The following is a 19,215-nucleotide window of genomic DNA, read 5'->3' as shown; positions in this document are numbered from 1 at the left end:
ACCAGGTTTTTGGTGTATTTTGTGGTTTCAATATCATCAGAAAGCACAAAAAATTTGGGTTAGAGTAGTCATCTCTTGAAGCACAGATATATTCATGGTTACTATTCTTGAAGATATTGAAGATTTAAACCAGGGCTTCTAAAACCACAAAATTTATAGTATGCACTAATTTGATGTGGAATAGTCAGCTGTTTGTAGTGTTTGTGATCAATTGTCCCTTTCCTTTGACCTTTCAGTATGAAATAAGTAATGCCTATGTGAAATTTTTACCTTGTTCTTGAATAGGTCTTTGTGGAAACTTCAATGGAATGGAAGGTGATGACTTTAGAACAACCAGCGGGCTGATTGAGGCTACAGGATCTGCCTTTGCCAACACATGGAAAGCTCAGTCCACCTGTGCAGACCAGGCAGAAAAGCTGGAAGACCCCTGCAGTCTCAGCATTGAAAGTGGTAAGCACATTAATAAATCAGAAAGTTGGCTTCTGCAAGGATGAGCAGTGTCCACTGTGCATTACTGCAACAGGCCTGTAAGAGTTGTAGTGGGGCATTGAAGATTTTTTACAGGACTGTGACATTAATAATTAATATCTTCAAGTACGTATACGTACAAGCACGTCATCAAACTGAAGTGAAAATTTAAAGGGTGATTGTAAAAGAATCCTGAGGTGGTAGAATGGGAAAAACAGTCATTAATTTGTACTATCTGCAAAGACAGCTTGTATCTCCGAGCAGTATCTATCCTTATATTTAACTTAACTTTATGCTCCCCAAATGGAAGGAGCTGTCACAATTCTGTGTGTACAAATTGCAAAACTATGGTGCAGTTTTTGATTTTATGATTGCATGTCTCTGAAGGATTAGAAATACATATGTGGTGATTGCATGTAGTTTCTCCACTCCCAAAAATGCACACAATTCTCTCATTTGTATTTCTGCACTGCATTTATGCAGCAGCATAACTAAGCATGGCTCAAGGAAGATAAGGAAATGTGATTAATTTCGCTTTTTTTGCAGCAAATTATGCTGAGCATTGGTGCTCTTTGCTGAGAAACCCAAAGGGTCCTTTTGCAAGATGTCACATAGCCATTGATCCTTCAGAATACTATAAGGTATTGTAATTTTGCATTCTTTTAACATTGCATTGTTTCAGATGGTTAACTGTAGATATTAATCATTGTTTCAACATTAGAAACATCAGTGAGTAACTTGTCCATAAGAGAGGCTGAAGTTTTTGCATTGACTGATTCAAGCAACATAGCATCCAAAGTATCTCATATGATGAGATCCTTATGGGCTGCTGCTGAAAAAAAATGTAAATTTTTTATTTTGCTTTTTTACTTTTTGTGACATGTTTATTGGCTTGGATATTTGGACTGAAAAGAAGACTCAAGAGCTGCAGATGTGCACATTTTAAGTTTAGAAACATTAGTTTCTATAAAGTGGGGGGAAAATTTCCCACCATATATTGGTTGGAATGTAATACCAAATCATTTTCATGCCAGAGTCTCCATGAATTCTTTTCCCCCAAGCTCTGTTGAGCAGTAACAGAGGCTCACCTGAGGAAAAGGAATTCTAAAATCATTGCTTGTACTTGGAAGTCAGTATGAGCTCAAATGTTATAAAGGTCTTCATAGACCTGGTTAATATTTTGCCTTTATTATTCTAGTTTTTGTGGATCTCTGCATTTCTAATTAGTAACTGAGAATGAATGGTATCAATATCCTTTGAAAAATGTGTTCTTAGGAGGCTGACTACTTTTTAAAGGTTCAAGAAGCTTGGCTTACATTAGAATAAGCATCCAAGTATTTTCATTGTGTATAAAATGAAGCAGCACTTCAACTCTCTGGTCTTTGTCCATTCCTTTCACTGTTCTCTGGTCATGGGAATTAATACAAACAACATCAGGAAAAGCTGACAGGAAATTTTGTAGCAATCATGTTGTAATTGCCCATTGATTTCCTGTGGACTTATTGACCCTTTTGTTCTTTTTTTTTCAGAAATGTAAATATGACACCTGCCTCTGTGAAGACAGTGAGGAATGTTTGTGTGCTGCCTTGTCCTCTTACTCAAGAGCCTGTGCTTTCAAAGGGATCATACTGGGAGGCTGGAGAAAGAGTGTCTGCAGTAAGTAATGGGACAGTAATCCCAGTGAAAATAATTAACCATGAGAAATAAGCAGGCTCTCTCTGAATTTGGTTGTTAGTGATCCATCTCAGTGTTAAGGGGTTTGGAGTATATAATGGACCAAAAGGAGACAATGCTGATAATGTTTCCTAATTCATGTTGTATTCTTCAGATGTAATTTGAATTTTTTATACTTAAAAATAGAAAGCAATATTTTTAACTTTCATCTTCTTTTCCCAGTCTAGCTAATATAATTCCATTTACTAATGGAATCCCAGCCATCAGGGCTTTTACTGTGCATTTGTTTATCAATGTCTTTGTTTCTGATCATGCTTGCTCTACATCAGCAGTTCAGTATGCTTGAGACTAGCAGTTTATTATATTGTGCTCATTATCTGATTGTCAGTATGTGAAACAAATAGGGCTATGAAAGTAGAAACTATTAGTAGCAGTTAAAAGTAAATCTTCAAGTGGTAAAGTCAGGTTAGTGTTACTTGTGACTTCTGATATTTTTCTGATACTTTAGTAAGATCTAAGGGAATGTTTTTGTCACTACATTCGGCACAGCTGAAGAAACCAAAATGGAAACATCAAGGCCAAACTGTCCATCCTGCATCCCTTATTTATCACTTTGGTTTTTTTCCCTCCAGGCAGTGAAGAGTCTTCTTGCCCAGGAAATCAAGTCTTCCTTTACAACCTTACAATGTGCCAGCAAACCTGTCGCTCCCTTGCTGATGGTGAAAAGTATTGCTTGCAAGACTTTGCTCCTGTGGATGGGTGTGGCTGCCCACCTGATACATACTTTGATAACCAAGCTAACTGTGTGCCCATCTCCCAGTGCCCATGTTATTACAAGGGATCATACCTGGAACCTGGGGAGTATTTCACAAAAGATGAAGAACGCTGGTATGTTTTATTTTGGCTTCTTGTTTGTGGGGGAAAAGCCCTTTAAAAATTGCTTGTTAGGTGTAAGGTGCTTAGGTTTTTTGGTACTTTAATGAGTATTTGTAATGCATTTCACAACATTTTCATGCTGAGCAAAGCATTATTTTGCTGCAATGCAATTTATCAATAATTGAGAAGTGCAGCTTGCTTTGGAGGTGTGAGTATTGGCCTTCACAGATAAATGTTATTCTGAAGCTTCAGTGTTAATAAGGCTTTGTTAGGCAGAATGGTGAAAGGAAGATAAAATGCCAACTATATGTTATGCTTGCTTTTCTAGCAGTGACAGATTGCTTGTTTTCCACTGGAGGAAGGTCCCCTTGATATGTATTCACTGTAACATAGGCTTTTGAAAGCAACATTTATGATTCTTTTATATTTCCCCATGGTCTCTGGCCACAGTTTGCTGCCTGAGTCATCAGTGCAAACAGTGAAATGCCTTCTCTCATCCAGCAGAAGAAGCATATAGGTCAACAAATTTGCAGCATATAAATTCAATGAAAATACACTGTGTATCCAAATAGAGGCTTTGATTTAGATTGTAATTATTATCAGTGTCATTACTATCTAATTCATGGGTTGTCATAGAACATAGTATTAAAGATTTATAGAATAGCTGTCATTCCTTAAAACATAACCTTTCTGGCATTATGCCTAAAATCTTGCTACACTTCTTTCTCCAATGAAAAAATTCATTAGTGTAATTCAATAGAATTGGCCTTGAAATTCCAGTAGAAACTATGCAGGATATCTTTAATAAATACTCTCACATTTATATAAACAAGTCCTTAGACTTGTTTATATAAATCTTTAGGAAGATATTTAGCTTGCTTTTTAAAAAAATTTCTACTTCCTTCCCTTTTCTAGTGTTTGCCGAAATGCAAGGATCCAGTGCACTTCAGTGAAAATAAGAATGAAAAGTAAGTGGCATTCTATAAACTAAACTAGAATAAAATCCATAGCAAGTCTCCCAACCCAAATCTACTTCCCTTTTGATTCTCTATTTACTTGTTTTGCATGTTTTCTTCTCTTTATGTAAAATAGGAATGCATTTTCATCTTGTTCTCTCTTCACTAAATCTATTTTTTTAATAAGGAAAGACTGAGATTTCTGTCTGAGAAACTACCACCTTTCACTAACATTTCTTTTGCCTTGATTGATCTAAACCAGCAATGTACCTTGCAGGTGAGAAAGAATGTTCTTCTAACAAGACATACTTTGACTGCAATGCACTCTCGAAGTGGACTTCGCAAACACCTCTACAACTCAGCTGTCATACTCCTCAAACCGATCACGTATGTATTCAACTTTTTCTTTGTGTCTTGCTTTGTTTATTCTGTGTTCTTTACATGACATGGTGGCACACAGCAAATACAGTTGTAACTGTATTTGGTTAGGTATTTGGAAGGTAATAAATAGCAGTTGATTTCTCCTTGGTTTAATCTGCCCTTTTTTTTCCCCCCGCATGATAATAATCTGTTGCCATTTTCACAATGGTTTCCTTTTCCTCTTTATTGTGTCTTCAGTAGAGTCATAATCTCCAAGCAAAAAAGAATTTGAGTTCTTATACAATCCAAAAAGAAAAAAAAAACTTTGGAAACCTAGAAAAAATAACCATATAAAACTAATCAATGTTAGACTGTGTGGTTCTAAATGCAGATTTTCAAGTGTGAAGATGAGGAATTAAGATGCAGCGCTTTGTCATAAAGTAACCATTTCTCCTTATATTCCTTAGTTCCAGGCAGAGTGTGTCTCAGGCTGTGTGTGCCCTGAAGGTCTATTTGATGATGGCAGAGGGGGTTGTGTTGAGCAAAAAGATTGCCCATGCATTCATAACAATCAGTGGTATTCTTCTGGACACAAGATAAAAGTGGACTGCAACACCTGGTGGGTTATAAGTGAATACTCTCTTCTAGAATATATTCTATGCAGTATATTCATAGTCATATCTAGGCTTACGTACTACAGTAGCTGCAAAAGCTGGAAGTATCATACTTAATTTTCAGGAATACTTATTGCTTTCTCAGAAAATACAGATTCTGCTGGAAGTATGGGGGTGGTAGTTACCTCTGGTTTCAGTAGGCATCTCTTGTTGGGAAAACTCATTCATTTTTTAAAATAAATGCTATCAGATCTAAAGATTTTTTACTCAACAGAGTAAAAATCATGTTATAGGCTTAAAAACAAGCTTATCAATTGAAGTTGAGGCTTGGATATTTTGCACATTATCACATTATATCAGGCAGTTGCTTGATTTGTTCTGCAGTGTTTCAAACAGCACACTCTTGGTGAGATCTGAAAATTCAACTTCTCTTCTCTCTTCTAGCACCTGCCAGAAAGGGGTTTGGAAATGCACAGATGACGTGTGCTATGGGACTTGTATGATATATGGAAGTGGCCATTATAACACTTTTGATGGGAAATTCTATGACTTTGACGGGAGCTGTGAATATGTGGCTACTCAGGTAATGCTCATCAGGAGGGCTGAAAAGCAATTTGATTGCCTTGAAAATCTACTTTCCTCTTTGGTTTTCTCATTCCTTATTGCCTGTCATCATTATTCCCAAGGGGTTCACACATTCTGCCAGGATAAATTGCATATATTCATATGTGTGAATGTGGCTTTTTTTGAGGGTTTTTTTTTTTCAGATACAGATATCATAAATTACATATAACAGAACTATGTTACAGTGAGAGTTCATTATCATTTGTGAAAAAAATCCAAATTCTAAACTTAGAAATTTGAAACGTTTTTTTAAAGATATATTCCTCACCTTTTTTTATTGTCCCACTCTTTTTTCCGGGCTGAGACTGTGTTAACTGTTTATATGTATGCATGGAAGTATGCATATATGGCTATGCATCTGTAAAAATATGTGTGTGCAGGATCTCACATTCGAAGGAGTAGTAACTATTTATACATTGTGAAGATTTAAATGATTGCAGTTCTTATGAAATTAAACTACAATGAAATATTCTACCTAATTTTCTCATGTTCTTTTTTTTGCTTTTTCAATAGGACTTCTGCGGTGACAAAAATTCCAGCGGCTCATTCAGTATCATCACAGAGAATGTCCCTTGTGGAACTACAGGAGTCACCTGCTCAAAGGCTATCAAAATGTTCCTAGGGGTGAGTGATGACAGTCAGTACATATCAGTAATCAAGTATTACCTAAAATGTAATGCTCTAAAGTCACATCCCTAAAAGCAGCTGTAACTAACAAGCATTAGAGGCCCTATCAAATTATTCTGTAAAGGTGTAGGTTCTCAGGTGAATGAAAACTCTCTTAAACAGAAGTGCTACACCACTCCCCGCCATCTTGGAAGTCATCCCAGAGTTTTAGCTACTGATTTCAGAATGAGTTGCATTGTTACAAGTGTCTAATATTTTGTCTCACCATAGAAATTAGTGTTACAACACTTCTCTTTTATCTTTCAGAAAACTGAACTGAAATTGGAGAACAAAGAGTACAAAGAAATTCAGCGAGACGTTGGTGATGATGTGCAGTATTGGAACAGGACAGTCGGCCTGTACCTGGTTATTGAGGCTAGCAATGGTGTGATGCTGATCTGGGACAAGAAGACTACAGTTTTCATCAAGCTGAGCCCTGATTACAAGGTTGGTGCCTGCCTGTCTTCTTCTGAAGTAGTATTGTGAATAGACAAGGAAAAATAAAAGAACATAAATGTTCTTTTATTCTGACTCGATGTCTAATTCCTATATCCTCTGTGCACTAATGGTCAGCTTGCATTATTACAGTCACAGCTTGCAGAAGTGCTTCTGAGATTTCTCACAGGATATCACAATGCATTGCACAGAATGCATAGGATGTTATTCCAATAGAGATATATGTCTCAGGCAATACTCTTGAGTTTGTGAGTATTGATTGCAAATCATCCAGAATAATTTAGTGGATGTGGACTGACTGCACATGTGCTTGGAAACTTACATGCAATCTCAGCCCTGTGTTAAAACCAAACTTCCTATGCAATGTATGGCCATGGTTCTGGTTCCTGAAATTCAGCATGCTGAATTGAAGAATATTGAGGCATTGTACAAACAGTGACATACTGTTACTTGAGGGTATTGGTGGACCTTAAATAACACTACCAAAAATCCACCATTGAGGGCAGATTGATACATTTTCTTTCAAGAAAAACAGGTCCCTGACATTTCTTTTCCATGAATGAAGAAATGATGATCATTATGTTAGAAACTTTCAGTAAAAATGGCTTTGAGCAGAAATTAATTATCTCAGGCTTATATTAATGGGTGAGTTATGATAAATTGAGAATGGAGAATAAATAATTCTTCTCAGCTGTAAGAGGCTTGGGCATCCTTTGATGTTTTAAATTGGATATGGAAAACACTAGATATAAATGATTTCAAGGAGGGAAGATATGGCAGCTGAATAATTTGCTGAGGACAGACAAATAAAAATTTGTTTTCTGTACAAATTATTTGACAGTAAAGAAGAAAGTCATCATTTACACAGACAGCCATTTGACGTTTTTCATGTCAATGTTTTCCTCTTACTTTGCCAGAGCCTGTTTCTCATTTCCATGGTATACTTAAAAGCTCAATTTCTTTTCCAGGGCAAAGTGTGTGGTCTGTGTGGCAACTTTGATGACAAGGCAAACAATGACTTTACAACAAGGAGCGGACTGCAGGACAACAATCCTCTGAATTTTGGAAACTCCTGGAAACAATCTCCCATGTGCCCAGATGTCACAGAAGAGATTAAGCCCTGTGATCTGAAACCACACCGGAAGTCCTGGGCAGAGAAAGAATGCAGCATCATCCAGAGTGAAATCTTCAAAATTTGTCACTCCAAGGTTTGTAGAAGACAGTAGGTGATGGGACAGCGCCGTGCATTTCTGATAATGCAGAACCAAAAAGACCATCAGAAATTAATGAAGAGATGATAAAATAGATTGATTTTCAATTAAGTCTTGAGTGCAGCTACAGGTGTCAGAACATCATGTGGCCTTAGTCAAAGTAGTCTGAGTCTCTGTGGCAATGGGACTGTGTCAGTGGTGGTGGCCGCCCCAGCTGTACAAACCCATATTCATCACAACAGTTTCACTGCTACTACTCTGCAAGTTAGCTACAAAAATGTATCACAAACAGGCCTGTGTTTGCTGCAGTTGCACCATCTCTTGTTGAGAGACAGTCAGTATTACAGGTACTGAAGGACCTTGCAATCATCAGATCCATCTCCTGATGGAAATTCATACTAAGCATGAAAGGTGGCTGTTGAAGAGGCTACTACTTCTTGTAGTATTCAGTCCACAAAAGGATCTTTTTTAGACACCACAGATATCACATAGTTTAGACAGACAGCTGCTGGTACTGTGCCTCCAAATTGTCACAGCAAACACTGTGACAGCACACAGCTTCCAGAGTACAGTGCACAGAAAGCCCTCCTCTTTATTTCTGATATCTTTCCTGATGCATGGAAATATTGACAACAGTTTGATCCTAACTCACAGTGGAAAAGTCACAAAAAATTATTAATATAATTAATTTGTTATATATTTTCATGTGGTTTACTTCAGCAGCAAAAATCCAGTCTAAGTTTTTCTCTTACAGTTTCAAATAAAAAAAAAGCTTTTTTTAATGTGTCATTGGATAAACTCCAAAAACTTGATAGGCACAAAATTGCATGCTTCATATTTGCTGTGAATGTAGCCTTTCTGACATTGTTCACCATTTGGTGGGCAAAGCTTGCCAGAGACTTCACTGGCATCAATTCAGTTTGGTTTTGGGAACACTAAAATGGAACTCTATTAGAAAATGTGAGCACTGCCAAGGACTCTTACTTTGTTTTTTCAGTCATAGCAAATTATGAAGGAGCTATATTATTTTAAGTCTATTATTCCCCAAAACATATTGAGCAGTTTGAAGCCTGTAAGTGTTTGTGATTTGGTAACTCTCAGACACGGTCTCATTCCCATATATCAAGAGCTCTCAAACATATTAGTTTGAAAACTAATTTGGAGATGAACTGGAGCATCATTTCTTCCCCTGACAGGTGGACCCACTTCCTTACTATGAGGCTTGTGTTCATGATGCCTGCTCCTGTGACAGCGGTGGGGACTGCGAGTGCTTCTGCTCTGCAGTTGCAGCGTATGCCCAAGAGTGCATCAAGGCTGAGGCCTGCGTTTTCTGGAGAACTCCTGATATCTGCCGTGAGTAACAGATAAACACAACTGTATCCTTCTAGCTGCTGTCAGAAAGCCAGTCAAATAAATCATTAGTACTGTCACTGCAAAGTCTTGCTGGCTACTTGGTGAAACCTTTTCTCAGAATATCAGGGAATGAGCAGGCCAGTAAATTTGTATATTTCAACTGTCTATCGGTCAGCCTAGAGCTTGCTACTGTCTCGAGGGAGGGAGGAGAGGAGAGCGGAGGAGAGGAGAGGAGCGGGAGAGGAGCGGAGCGGAGAGGAGCAGGCGAGGAGAGGAGAGGAGAGGAGAGGAGAGGAGAGGCGAGGAGAGGAGAGGAGAGGAGAGGAGCGGAGAGGAGAGGCGAGGAGAGGAGAGGAGGAGAGGAGAGGAGAGGACGGAGCGGAGAGGAGTGAGCGGAGCGGAGAGGAGCGTCGGAGAGCGGAGAGGAGAGTGATGCGAGTGAGAGGACGCGTCTATTCGCTTCGCTTGCGGAGTCTGCGTAGTGAGAGTATCGGTGCTGCGGCGTGTTCGGCTATCTGCTCGTCTCTTCTCTTCTCTTCTCTTCTCTTCTCTTCTCTTCTCTTATCTATCTTCTCTGCTCTTCTCGTCTCTTCTCTTCTCTTCTCTTTCTTCTCTTCTCTCTTCCTTTTCTCTTTCAGTTGTTCAAATTACTCAGAATTTGATTTTAGAAAAAAGTGTATAGCACTTCCATGCTTTACCACTGAACCTAATCACCTAATCAGTTTTTTGTATATTAAGCAGTGTCCGTTAGTGGTGCTAGTACTCGTACCAATGCATCATAAATGACTGTAAAATACTATTTAAATTATTATTACCCAAAAAGTGCTCAAATCAAAATTTTGAGATTCTAAGTAGTGGAAATATATAATTTTTTAATTTTAAAAATTCATTCAGATTAAAAATTTGGACTAACTGGAGCTTTTAAGTGTAAGAAGCCAGTGAAACAAAAATTGTAAGTTATATTCAGCTCTGATATATAAGTTAACAAAAGCCCCTTCCTCTGTCTTTAGTCATCTAAGCTAAATTTAAGTTGTATTCATAATGGCTCATATGCTTCCTCTTGGACTTTCAGCCTGTATGATACAGCAAGATGGAACTATTTTGTATGAAACTGAAAAATATTTAGGAGTTTGCTAGTAGCTACGGAAGAAAAATACTGTCAGAAATAAACCTTTAATTTTAAACTAAAATAATTTTTAAAAAATAATTTTTCTTTATAATTTGAAGCATTTTTACCCAGTGGCCTGAATATTTAAAATTTCAGTCTTGGGCACCTGTGTTTTGATGTATCCTGAATTTAAGCAGAGTAGCAGAAAGTCCAGGTCTTGTACCTCAAGAGAAATTTGGCCAGCTTAACTTGTAGATTGATATAGCTTGTACCTTTAAAGGCCTGCTCAGAAGTGCTTTCTGGCACCCTTGTTTTTAATCAGCTTCTCTCTTTTCTCATCAGCAATATTCTGTGACTACTACAACCCTCGCAATGAGTGTGACTGGCACTATGAGCCTTGTGGCAGTAATATCACAACCTGCAGGATGATCAATAATGTCAGCACCAACTTTACAGTACCATTACTGGAAGGTAGTAAATTCATTGCCACTTCATATTGTGTTTTGTTTAACTTTGTTCATATATATTTTAATAATTATCGACTAGTCAGTCAACTTGATGAGGTGTTCCTAAATCTGCTATGTTGAGTTTGCCTCCAGTCTTACATAAATGTTTCCTATAATGAAATTTATTATTTATTAACATCAATGGGTGATAGTTACATTGCTGTCAGCCACAAAACTAGTTCTCTGCTTGAATAATATCCTGAAACATGCATTAATATTACATCATTGTAATTTTGAATCCTATGCCAAACTATTTCAAAAGCAGGAAAATCTTTGATATGGCAAAGAAGCAAGTCACTGATAGTTAGTTATTTTTAATCTTATCATTTTTTATCTAGGAAATCATCTTGCCTTTACTAGATTTGTCTGCAACATTCACCTACCGTTACACTCTAAAATATCTTTCATAGCAGACACACTGGTGCTGCTTTATATTGGATTTGTACTGGAGATTCTGTTTCTTTTCCTGATGAGATATTAGTAGGTGACAGTCCTTGTGGTTGATAATGGAACAGGAATTTAGGAATTTCACATTAAAAGGACTGCAATGATACAAGAATATGAAAGACTTTAGAAGCTTCTTCTCGTTTACCACATGGTAAAGCTGGAAAAACAAGCTGTATTTTTAGCCATAAAGTCTTTTTGGTCTGTACTGGAGGTAGGGACTGGCAAGAAATGCCTTGAGTTTGACTTTACTTTGAACTGCTAGTAAAAAAATTAAAAGAAAAAAAATCAAATAAACGAAAACTCAAGAGAAACCGAACAAACCAGACCAAACAAAGCAAAACAAAAAGACCCCAAAACAAAACAAAACAAACAAACAAAAAAAACCCACCAAAAAACCCTACTAAAAAAATCAACTAAAATTCCTAACCAAAATATTTTTTAAAAACACAACAAGCCTCTGTATTTTAAAAAAAAGATACCTTATATTATTAGATAGATAAGATTTGGGAAGTGTCAGAAGGCTGATTATTTTATATCAAATTATATTTATGAATTATTTTTGTTCCTTAATTTTGTTAGAAATATAGAGCACGCCTATTTTTGTTAGGACATCTTAAGTACAGTCTGGCAGTGTAAAGTGACTTTTAAGTACCAGTTAATTACATGCTGGTTCAGTTTAAAGGCTATTTAGAACTCTGGTACAGTAAAAAGAGAACTTAATGTCATTAATAATTGAATTTAATAAGAGGTTGTTTAGAAGACGGAAATATAATAATAATAACAACAACAGAACAATATTTTAAGTGTATTTACATCAGAAATTAAATGACAATTGACAGTCAATTAATTACTTGCAGTAAAGTTTGTATCACTTCCTGTGGGTAAAGAAAAACACAGATAAATTATCTGTTTGAGGTAGAGATACCTGGTGTGTTCTAGACATATAAACAAGGCCTAATGTTCCAAGAAATGTAGTGAAAAAACTGTGTGTTAGTGAATCTGCTTCCATATTCTGCACAAAAGTATTATTGATATAGTGATCTATAAAAAAATTGGGGTGTTTCTTTGTCTTAAAATTACTAGTTGCCCATAGAAATGAGTATGAATTATGGGTTTCTCCAAGGTATTGAACTAAGAAAAAGAAACTTCACTAGTTTTCATAAAAAAACTTCTTATTTAATCCTCCTCACACCAGTATTATCAATGAGAACTGTTGGAGTCTTTTGGAAAGACTAATGGTCCACAGCTTAATTTGAATGGGAAGTTTTAGAATTCTTTCACTATGCTTGATTCGGTGAGAATAGTTTACCTAGAGAAGGTAACATATGACTGAGTTAACTTTTTGTACTTTTTCTTCATCCTTATTCTGTTCTACCTGTCATCAATAGGGTGCTATCCCAGATGCCCTAAGGACAAGCCTATTTATAATGAAGAGACAAAGCAATGTGTGACTGAAGATCAATGTGGATGTTACCTTGAGGATGGAACCCATGTACCCCCTGGGGAAGAAGTACTCACAAAAGAAAACTGTACAATATGGTATATAAAAATTACTTGTAGTAATTCAGGAAATAATTAGTGTGTGCAGAGTCCTTAATTTACTTTGATGGGCCTCAAACAAATAGAGAGGTAACTTCAGTTGGAGAGCTGGTATATTCTTGAGTTTCATAATTTTCCAAACCCATAATAATCCAGATTTTAGGTTTGTAGTATTATTATAATAGGTTTATTAGCAAATTCAGTAATTATACCTGTCCACTGTCATAAATTATATAATCAAACCTCAATGAACTTCTAAAACAACCTTTCAGTTCTCACTACTCTTTGGGAAAAGGGGCTATTCTCCCTTGCATTGTCACTTAAAACTGGGACTTCAAAATCACTGTAGTCTGATATACTCTTGCCCTGAAAAAGTTAGTTGAGTCATAACTCTTCATGCTTAGAGTGTTAGCAGTGACAGCACTTTCACCTCTGGCTCCACGTGATGACCAAAGAATAATCTGATCCAGCTGAAAGTTCACTCTGCAAAACAGTTGTTATTTCAGTATTGCAACTCGCAATTGAACTGAAAGTGGTGACTTAGTTCTAATGAAAAATGGTAGGCAATACTAGAAAAAATACCCAGAAAAATATCCAGTAGTGTGAACGAAGATCAAGTGACAAATTTCTATGATTCTGTGCTCTTGACTCTGCTAACAGGTATCATAAAACATCAGCAACATTTTAATTTTTTGATATTTTTCTTTTAGTGTCTGTCTCCCATCAGGATCCATACAGTGTAAACCAGTCCCAGGTAAATAACATTTGGGTTTTTCTGGAAACAAAAAGAAAAGAAAATGCACAGAACTGCTTTGTCTGACTTTACAAAGGCTTAGTATTGATTTGGAATAATTCTTTCCAGTGCTAGTGAAAGTTGTGACTAAAGAAAATTTGGCAGTATTTTTGTTGAACTTTGCTGTTAATACTTCTGGTTAAACCTTTTTCTCATGCCCCTTCAGTCTTTCTCCCCATGTCCCATATCCAGACTAATGGATTTCACTATGAGTTTGCACTTCCTGAACATGTAGTTATTATGTAAAGGTGTCAGATAGTAAATTTCAATTATTATTTCTTTTAGAACATTTTAAAAGCTACTTTCTAAGTCTGTACCACCAGGCATTTTATTCAGGATTTGATTAAATATGTTCTAACATGGCTTTAAATGTAAAGATAAATTAGCACAATGTAGTAGATCAGGAACAGGAGCTGAAAAACATACATGCATGTAAATGCTCTCTTGTAGAAAAATTGCACAGTAAAGCTCTTTCTTGCAGGATGTCCTTGTGTCATCAATGGAACAAGTTATGAAGAGGGTGCTACTGTGGGAGTTGTACAGGACGGCGACACATGTACAAGATACATTTGTGCAGAAAATGGCTCTGTAGTTCCTGGTGAAGTCTATCCTTGTCCAACATCTTCACCTACAACCATTTCAACCTCCTCCCCTCACAGTACTCTTACCACCACCACCACAGGTAAATCATCAATACAGATGTGATCTAAAAATTGTTTTCTTTAAGGAAAATATTTTAAATATAGAATGTACAATTATATGGGATTATATTTGACACAGAGCACTCTTTATGGATTGTTTTATCATGCCACACTAAGAAAGACTTTTAGCATTTTGCGTTGATTTATTTCTCATTAAAGAAATTGTAAGTATATGTAAGTATAAATGTATAGGGTGCCTTCCTATTTATGAAAAAAAAAAAGTTGGCTTTTCAATATCCTAATGGGATAGTAGAAATAATGTTAGGAGTGTCAGCAAAAAAAAAAAAAATACTACTATATTTCTTTTGAAATGACAATCTCTTTTTGTTCTATTTCAGTTTCCACTACAAGCCACCCAGTCACTACAAGTAAGTTATAAATACAAAACAATGTTGTTAAAAATGTCAAAGGAATATTTAAAGGAAGAGTAAATTAAAGACAATCAATATAGAAAAAATACATTTTAAACAAAATTTAATATTTTTGTTAATATAATTTCAAAAGTGCCACTAAAGGCTTCATTTTGGAGATTTTATTTTGATGCAAAACTTCCAGTTTAAAGAGCTGATAATATAGAACCGATTTTAAAACTCTTTTTTTTTTTGAAAGATTACCAATTACAATGCAGTCCTCTAGTTCTTAATGGAAGAAAATAAAAAATAGATCTTCTCAGGATGTTCTCTGTAAAGTCTGAAACCTCTGTCTTTTCTTGCAGCTCCATGTGTAGTCACAGAACTAATCTGTGATTGGACTGAATGGTTTGATGTTAGTAAACCTGAAGAAGGTGGTGGTGACTTCGAAACATATGATGAAATAAGAAAACATGGAAACAAAATATGTACAACTCCTGAAAAAATTGAATGCAGGGCTAAGGATAAACCTGATGTGAGCTTAGAGGAACTTGGTCAGAAAGTAGAATGTAATGTTAAATATGGGCTAATCTGTAGAAATGATGAGCAAGATGTAACTATGTGGCCACTTTGCTATAATTATGAAATCAGAGTAAACTGTTGTGAGTGGCAAGAAATTCCTTGTGAGCCTACAATTACACCTACTATACCTTCAACCACCACCCAGACAACAATAGCCAGCACCACTACAACCAGGAGTTCAACAGAAGTTACCACCATGCCCATACACATCCATTCTACCACATGTGAGTATACACCATCAGTCCTCACTCCATTACTTCAACATCTCCAGATATTTAACTGAAAAATATTCCATGATTGTTGCCTTTAGAGAAATATAGAGCTACTGGCTACTAAAGGCAGGTCACAGTCATAGAAAACATTGGTCTTCAAGGAAGTCTTACTTAGGAGAGTTTGGACTTTTAAGTTTCTGCTGGAAAAATATTTCCAGAAGCAGCTGCTGTGTGAGAAAAGAGTAGGCCAAACCTTAAACTCCTGTTCCTAGAGGCATTATTCTGGGCGGGGTTGCACAGGCTTCCTTCTTCAGGCTAACATGGTCTTGCTGCTTTTGTGAGAAGCAATTTCCAGAATTATACCTAATCTCTCATTAGGAAAAGAGGGCCATGACCCTCTCTGTGCATGGATGTCAAGGATTCTGCTTTCTGGAGCCAGAACGGGAGGGCTGGTTCTGGTGTCCTTTGTTCTTCAAAGGGTGGGCTGACCTGTCTATGTCTGTGGCTGCTGCCTCATGTGCAGCTTCTGTTCAGTTCACACTGAGTCCCACTCATGCCTTTGTGCTTTTGTCTGTTTTCCCTCTTTATAACAGCCCCACCTCCACCCACACCAAGCACACCAAAGTCGACAACCACTCCCTTGCTGCCAGAGACTCCCACCACCACCACCAGCACCCCGACAACAACATCCACTGTTACTGGATCACCAACGCCCACCTCAACTACTTCAAGCACATCCTCACCAACACCAACATACACCACCACCACACCAACTCCAGGTACTTCTCTGGACTGCTCTCTGATGTGTTCCTTTGCTATGGGAGAAATTAAGGTGGCTGGGTCCCTCCTTTAGTGTGTCTCCACGGGATTGCAGATTGGAGGAATTACTGTTCACCCCCTCAAGTGCCCTATGACGTGTGCTCAAAGCTGGCCTTTTGGCCAGCTGGTTGAGAACGACAAGGATTTAGGGGTCCTAGGGTGAAGGTCTTGACTTCCCTGACTCAAAATGCTCCCAGGTAAAATTTCATGCTGGTGCTCAATTTAGACAGATGCTGAACTGAAGGAATTCTTGATTTTGCTGCTGTTGGACCTTGTCCTTCAGCTGGCCAGAATGTAGTCACTGGACCCACACATGGAGGGCATTTGTAGTGAGGCTTTAGTCTGGGACACTCTCGTTCTAGGAACAGCTGGGCAGACTTTCTTCCCTTTCTCCTCCTCCTTTGGCATGTCTGTACAAGTGAATGACAATGGTTCTAGATCGTAGAAGCAAGGATTACGCTGGGACGCTTTTGGAAACAGTTTTACACTCAAAAATGCCACTTCTTGTGAACTGTGGCCTTTTGCTAATGCCATGTACTAGAACTCTGGCAAGCCCTTCATCAGGCTGACATGCCACCACAGGGAAATTTCATGACAGTCAAGCAGGAACTTCCTCCTCTTCACACTTCCATCTCTGATGATGAATTCACCACTCAGCGCTTCCTGCAAGGGTTTGTAAGGTGTTCAGGTAGTGAGGCAGAGACAGAAAGTCCCAGAGACATAAAAACGCATTGCACCTCCTCATGTCTTACCTATTGGTAGGTCTCTCTGATTTAGTGAGAAGCACTTTCCAGCACCATCCCCAGTGCCCTAGCTAGGAAAGGCGGGCCATCACCCTTTCTGTGCATGGATTTCAAAGATTCTTCTCTTTGAGACCAGAAAGGAAGGGTTGTTGCAAGGGATCTTTGCTGTGTTAAGGTTGTCCTGACCCCTCTAGGTCTGTGGCAAGTGCCTCATGCACAGCTTCTGTTGAGTTCACACTGAGTCCCACTGATGCCTTTGTGCCTTTGTCTGTTTTCTTTGTCCCTGCTGTTGCCCACAGGCTCACTGAGCACAGCATCCCCTCCACCAGAATGGACAACCACTTCCATGTCACCAGAGACTCTCAGCAGCACCATGACCACCACTACCAGCACCAGCCCCAGCCCCAGCACCACCACTGGAGCACCGACGACAACAACAACCGTTACAACAACCATCCGAACTCCTGCACGTATGTTCCAAAACCAAATAATTCCTGCCAAAAGCCCTTTGCCTCCAACTACAGTACCAACAAATAATTCTCTGGCAATGTTGTTGTTTCTGGCCTTGCTATGGGAGTAGTGAAGAGCCATGAGCCCCTCCATAGGTGGCTCTGGAATGGATCAGGGATGGGTGTAATTTCTGGGCAACCTGTGGCTAAACCTGGCCCTTGTTCTGGCTGTTAAAATGGAGCCAGGATTTTGGGAACCTTGGGAGAAGGACTTGTCTTTCCTGACTCAAGAACACTCCAGGGAGTTATTTCATAGTTGTACCCAGATTAGACAGATACAGAAGTAGTGGGAAAGTTGCTTTGCTGCTCTTGGACCTTGTCCTTCAGCTGTCCAGAATGCAGTCACTAGACCCAAGGTGTGCAGTTTGAGTGTCCCCCTCCTTTCCTTTTCTGACTGTCCGTCTTGTTGTGTCCTCTCAGCGTGTGAGTGCATCTGGACAGACTGGATCGATGTGACTTACCCAGATGGTTCTGACAGGAATAGTGGTGACTACGAAACCTTTGAGAACATTTGGAAGAAATACCCCTCCTGGGAGTGTGCAAAAGTTGAGAACATTTCATGCCGAGCAGAGAAATTCCCTAGCTATTCCATTGCAGATTTAGGGCAGAAAGTGGAATGTAATGTTAACGTAGGGCTCATCTGTAACAATAAAGATCAGCAGATAGGAGGTATAATACCGATGCCAGTCTGCCTCAACTACGAGATCAGTGTCTGCTGCATCCCCAACAAACCAGAGTGTCTTCCACCTCCAAGCACCACGAGCACCACAACTTCCACAGCTGCACCCACAACGAGCAGTGTGTCTCCTCCAATATCAACCACTGCTCCAACGTCAACACCAGTGGAGATTCCCGGCCCTACCCCGACCCCCAGCAGCACCACCACCACCACAATGCCTTCCAGCAGCACCACCACTAGTGGCAGCACCTCACAGACCACAACAACTGCTCCTGTCTCAACAACACCCGTTTCAACTACTTCAAGCACATCCGCGCCCACACCAACATACACCACCACCACACCAACTCCAGGTACTTCTCTGATCTGTGCTCTCATGTGTTTCCTTGCTGTGGGGAACTGAAGGTCTGTGAGCACCTCCATTTGGGCCTCTCTCTGGGATCTGAGACTGGCCAAATTGTTGTGTATCCCCTGAAATGGCCTTTGCCCAAAGGTGGCCCTTGGGCTGGTTGTGTCAGAAGGAGCAAGAATACGGGACTGTATGTCCTCCTTTCCTGTGGAGATCTTGATCCCTATGTTACTGTGCATACATCCTTCCCTGACCACAGATTCCCATCTCAGGTTTTACTCCATGAGTTAGTGAGGTGTTCAGGTTAAGAGGCAGAGATAGAAAGCCCCCAGTAGATGAAAAGCATGACTCGTCCTCCTCTCTTCCCTATAGGTAGATCTCTCTGATTTTGTGAGAAGTAAATTCCAGCACTATCCCCAGTCTCCTAGCTAGGAAAAGAGGGCTGTGACCTTGTGTGTGCATGGGTGCCAAGGATTCTGCTTTCTCTGGCCGGAAAGTTAGGGCTGGTTCTGGGGACTTTGTTGTTCTAAGGGTGGACTGACCTGTCTGTGGCAGTGGCTGCTGCCTGATGTGCAGCTTCTGTTGAGTTCCCATTGAGTTCCACTGATGCCTTTGTGCCT

The 19,215-nt window shown here is 38.8% G+C and overlaps 1 protein-coding gene across 1 annotated transcript in view; it reads left to right on the top strand.

Moving 5' to 3' along the window:
- The window catches only part of MUC2 (mucin 2, oligomeric mucus/gel-forming), a 53,260-nt gene that overhangs the window by 9,908 nt on the left and 24,137 nt on the right, over positions 1 to 19,215 (top strand). Inside the window, exons 13-33 of the mRNA XM_050974916.1 lie at positions 286 to 450; positions 1,015 to 1,109; positions 1,998 to 2,128; positions 2,779 to 3,030; positions 3,934 to 3,986; positions 4,252 to 4,361; positions 4,802 to 4,953; positions 5,393 to 5,531; positions 6,086 to 6,196; positions 6,506 to 6,685; positions 7,663 to 7,902; positions 9,102 to 9,258; positions 10,709 to 10,837; positions 12,708 to 12,858; positions 13,569 to 13,612; positions 14,133 to 14,333; positions 14,691 to 14,720; positions 15,068 to 15,508; positions 16,090 to 16,275; positions 17,358 to 17,528; positions 17,988 to 18,624. Of these exons, the coding sequence (XP_050830873.1) occupies positions 286 to 450; positions 1,015 to 1,109; positions 1,998 to 2,128; positions 2,779 to 3,030; positions 3,934 to 3,986; positions 4,252 to 4,361; positions 4,802 to 4,953; positions 5,393 to 5,531; positions 6,086 to 6,196; positions 6,506 to 6,685; positions 7,663 to 7,902; positions 9,102 to 9,258; positions 10,709 to 10,837; positions 12,708 to 12,858; positions 13,569 to 13,612; positions 14,133 to 14,333; positions 14,691 to 14,720; positions 15,068 to 15,508; positions 16,090 to 16,275; positions 17,358 to 17,528; positions 17,988 to 18,624 (3,775 nt within the window). The remainder of the gene's footprint in view (positions 1 to 285; positions 451 to 1,014; positions 1,110 to 1,997; positions 2,129 to 2,778; positions 3,031 to 3,933; positions 3,987 to 4,251; positions 4,362 to 4,801; positions 4,954 to 5,392; positions 5,532 to 6,085; positions 6,197 to 6,505; positions 6,686 to 7,662; positions 7,903 to 9,101; positions 9,259 to 10,708; positions 10,838 to 12,707; positions 12,859 to 13,568; positions 13,613 to 14,132; positions 14,334 to 14,690; positions 14,721 to 15,067; positions 15,509 to 16,089; positions 16,276 to 17,357; positions 17,529 to 17,987; positions 18,625 to 19,215) is intronic.

This window comes from Serinus canaria, chromosome 5 (assembly GCF_022539315.1).
Source record: "Serinus canaria isolate serCan28SL12 chromosome 5, serCan2020, whole genome shotgun sequence".
Lineage (NCBI taxonomy): Eukaryota > Metazoa > Chordata > Aves > Passeriformes > Fringillidae > Serinus > Serinus canaria.
This window is presented reverse-complemented; position numbering and strand designations above follow the sequence as displayed.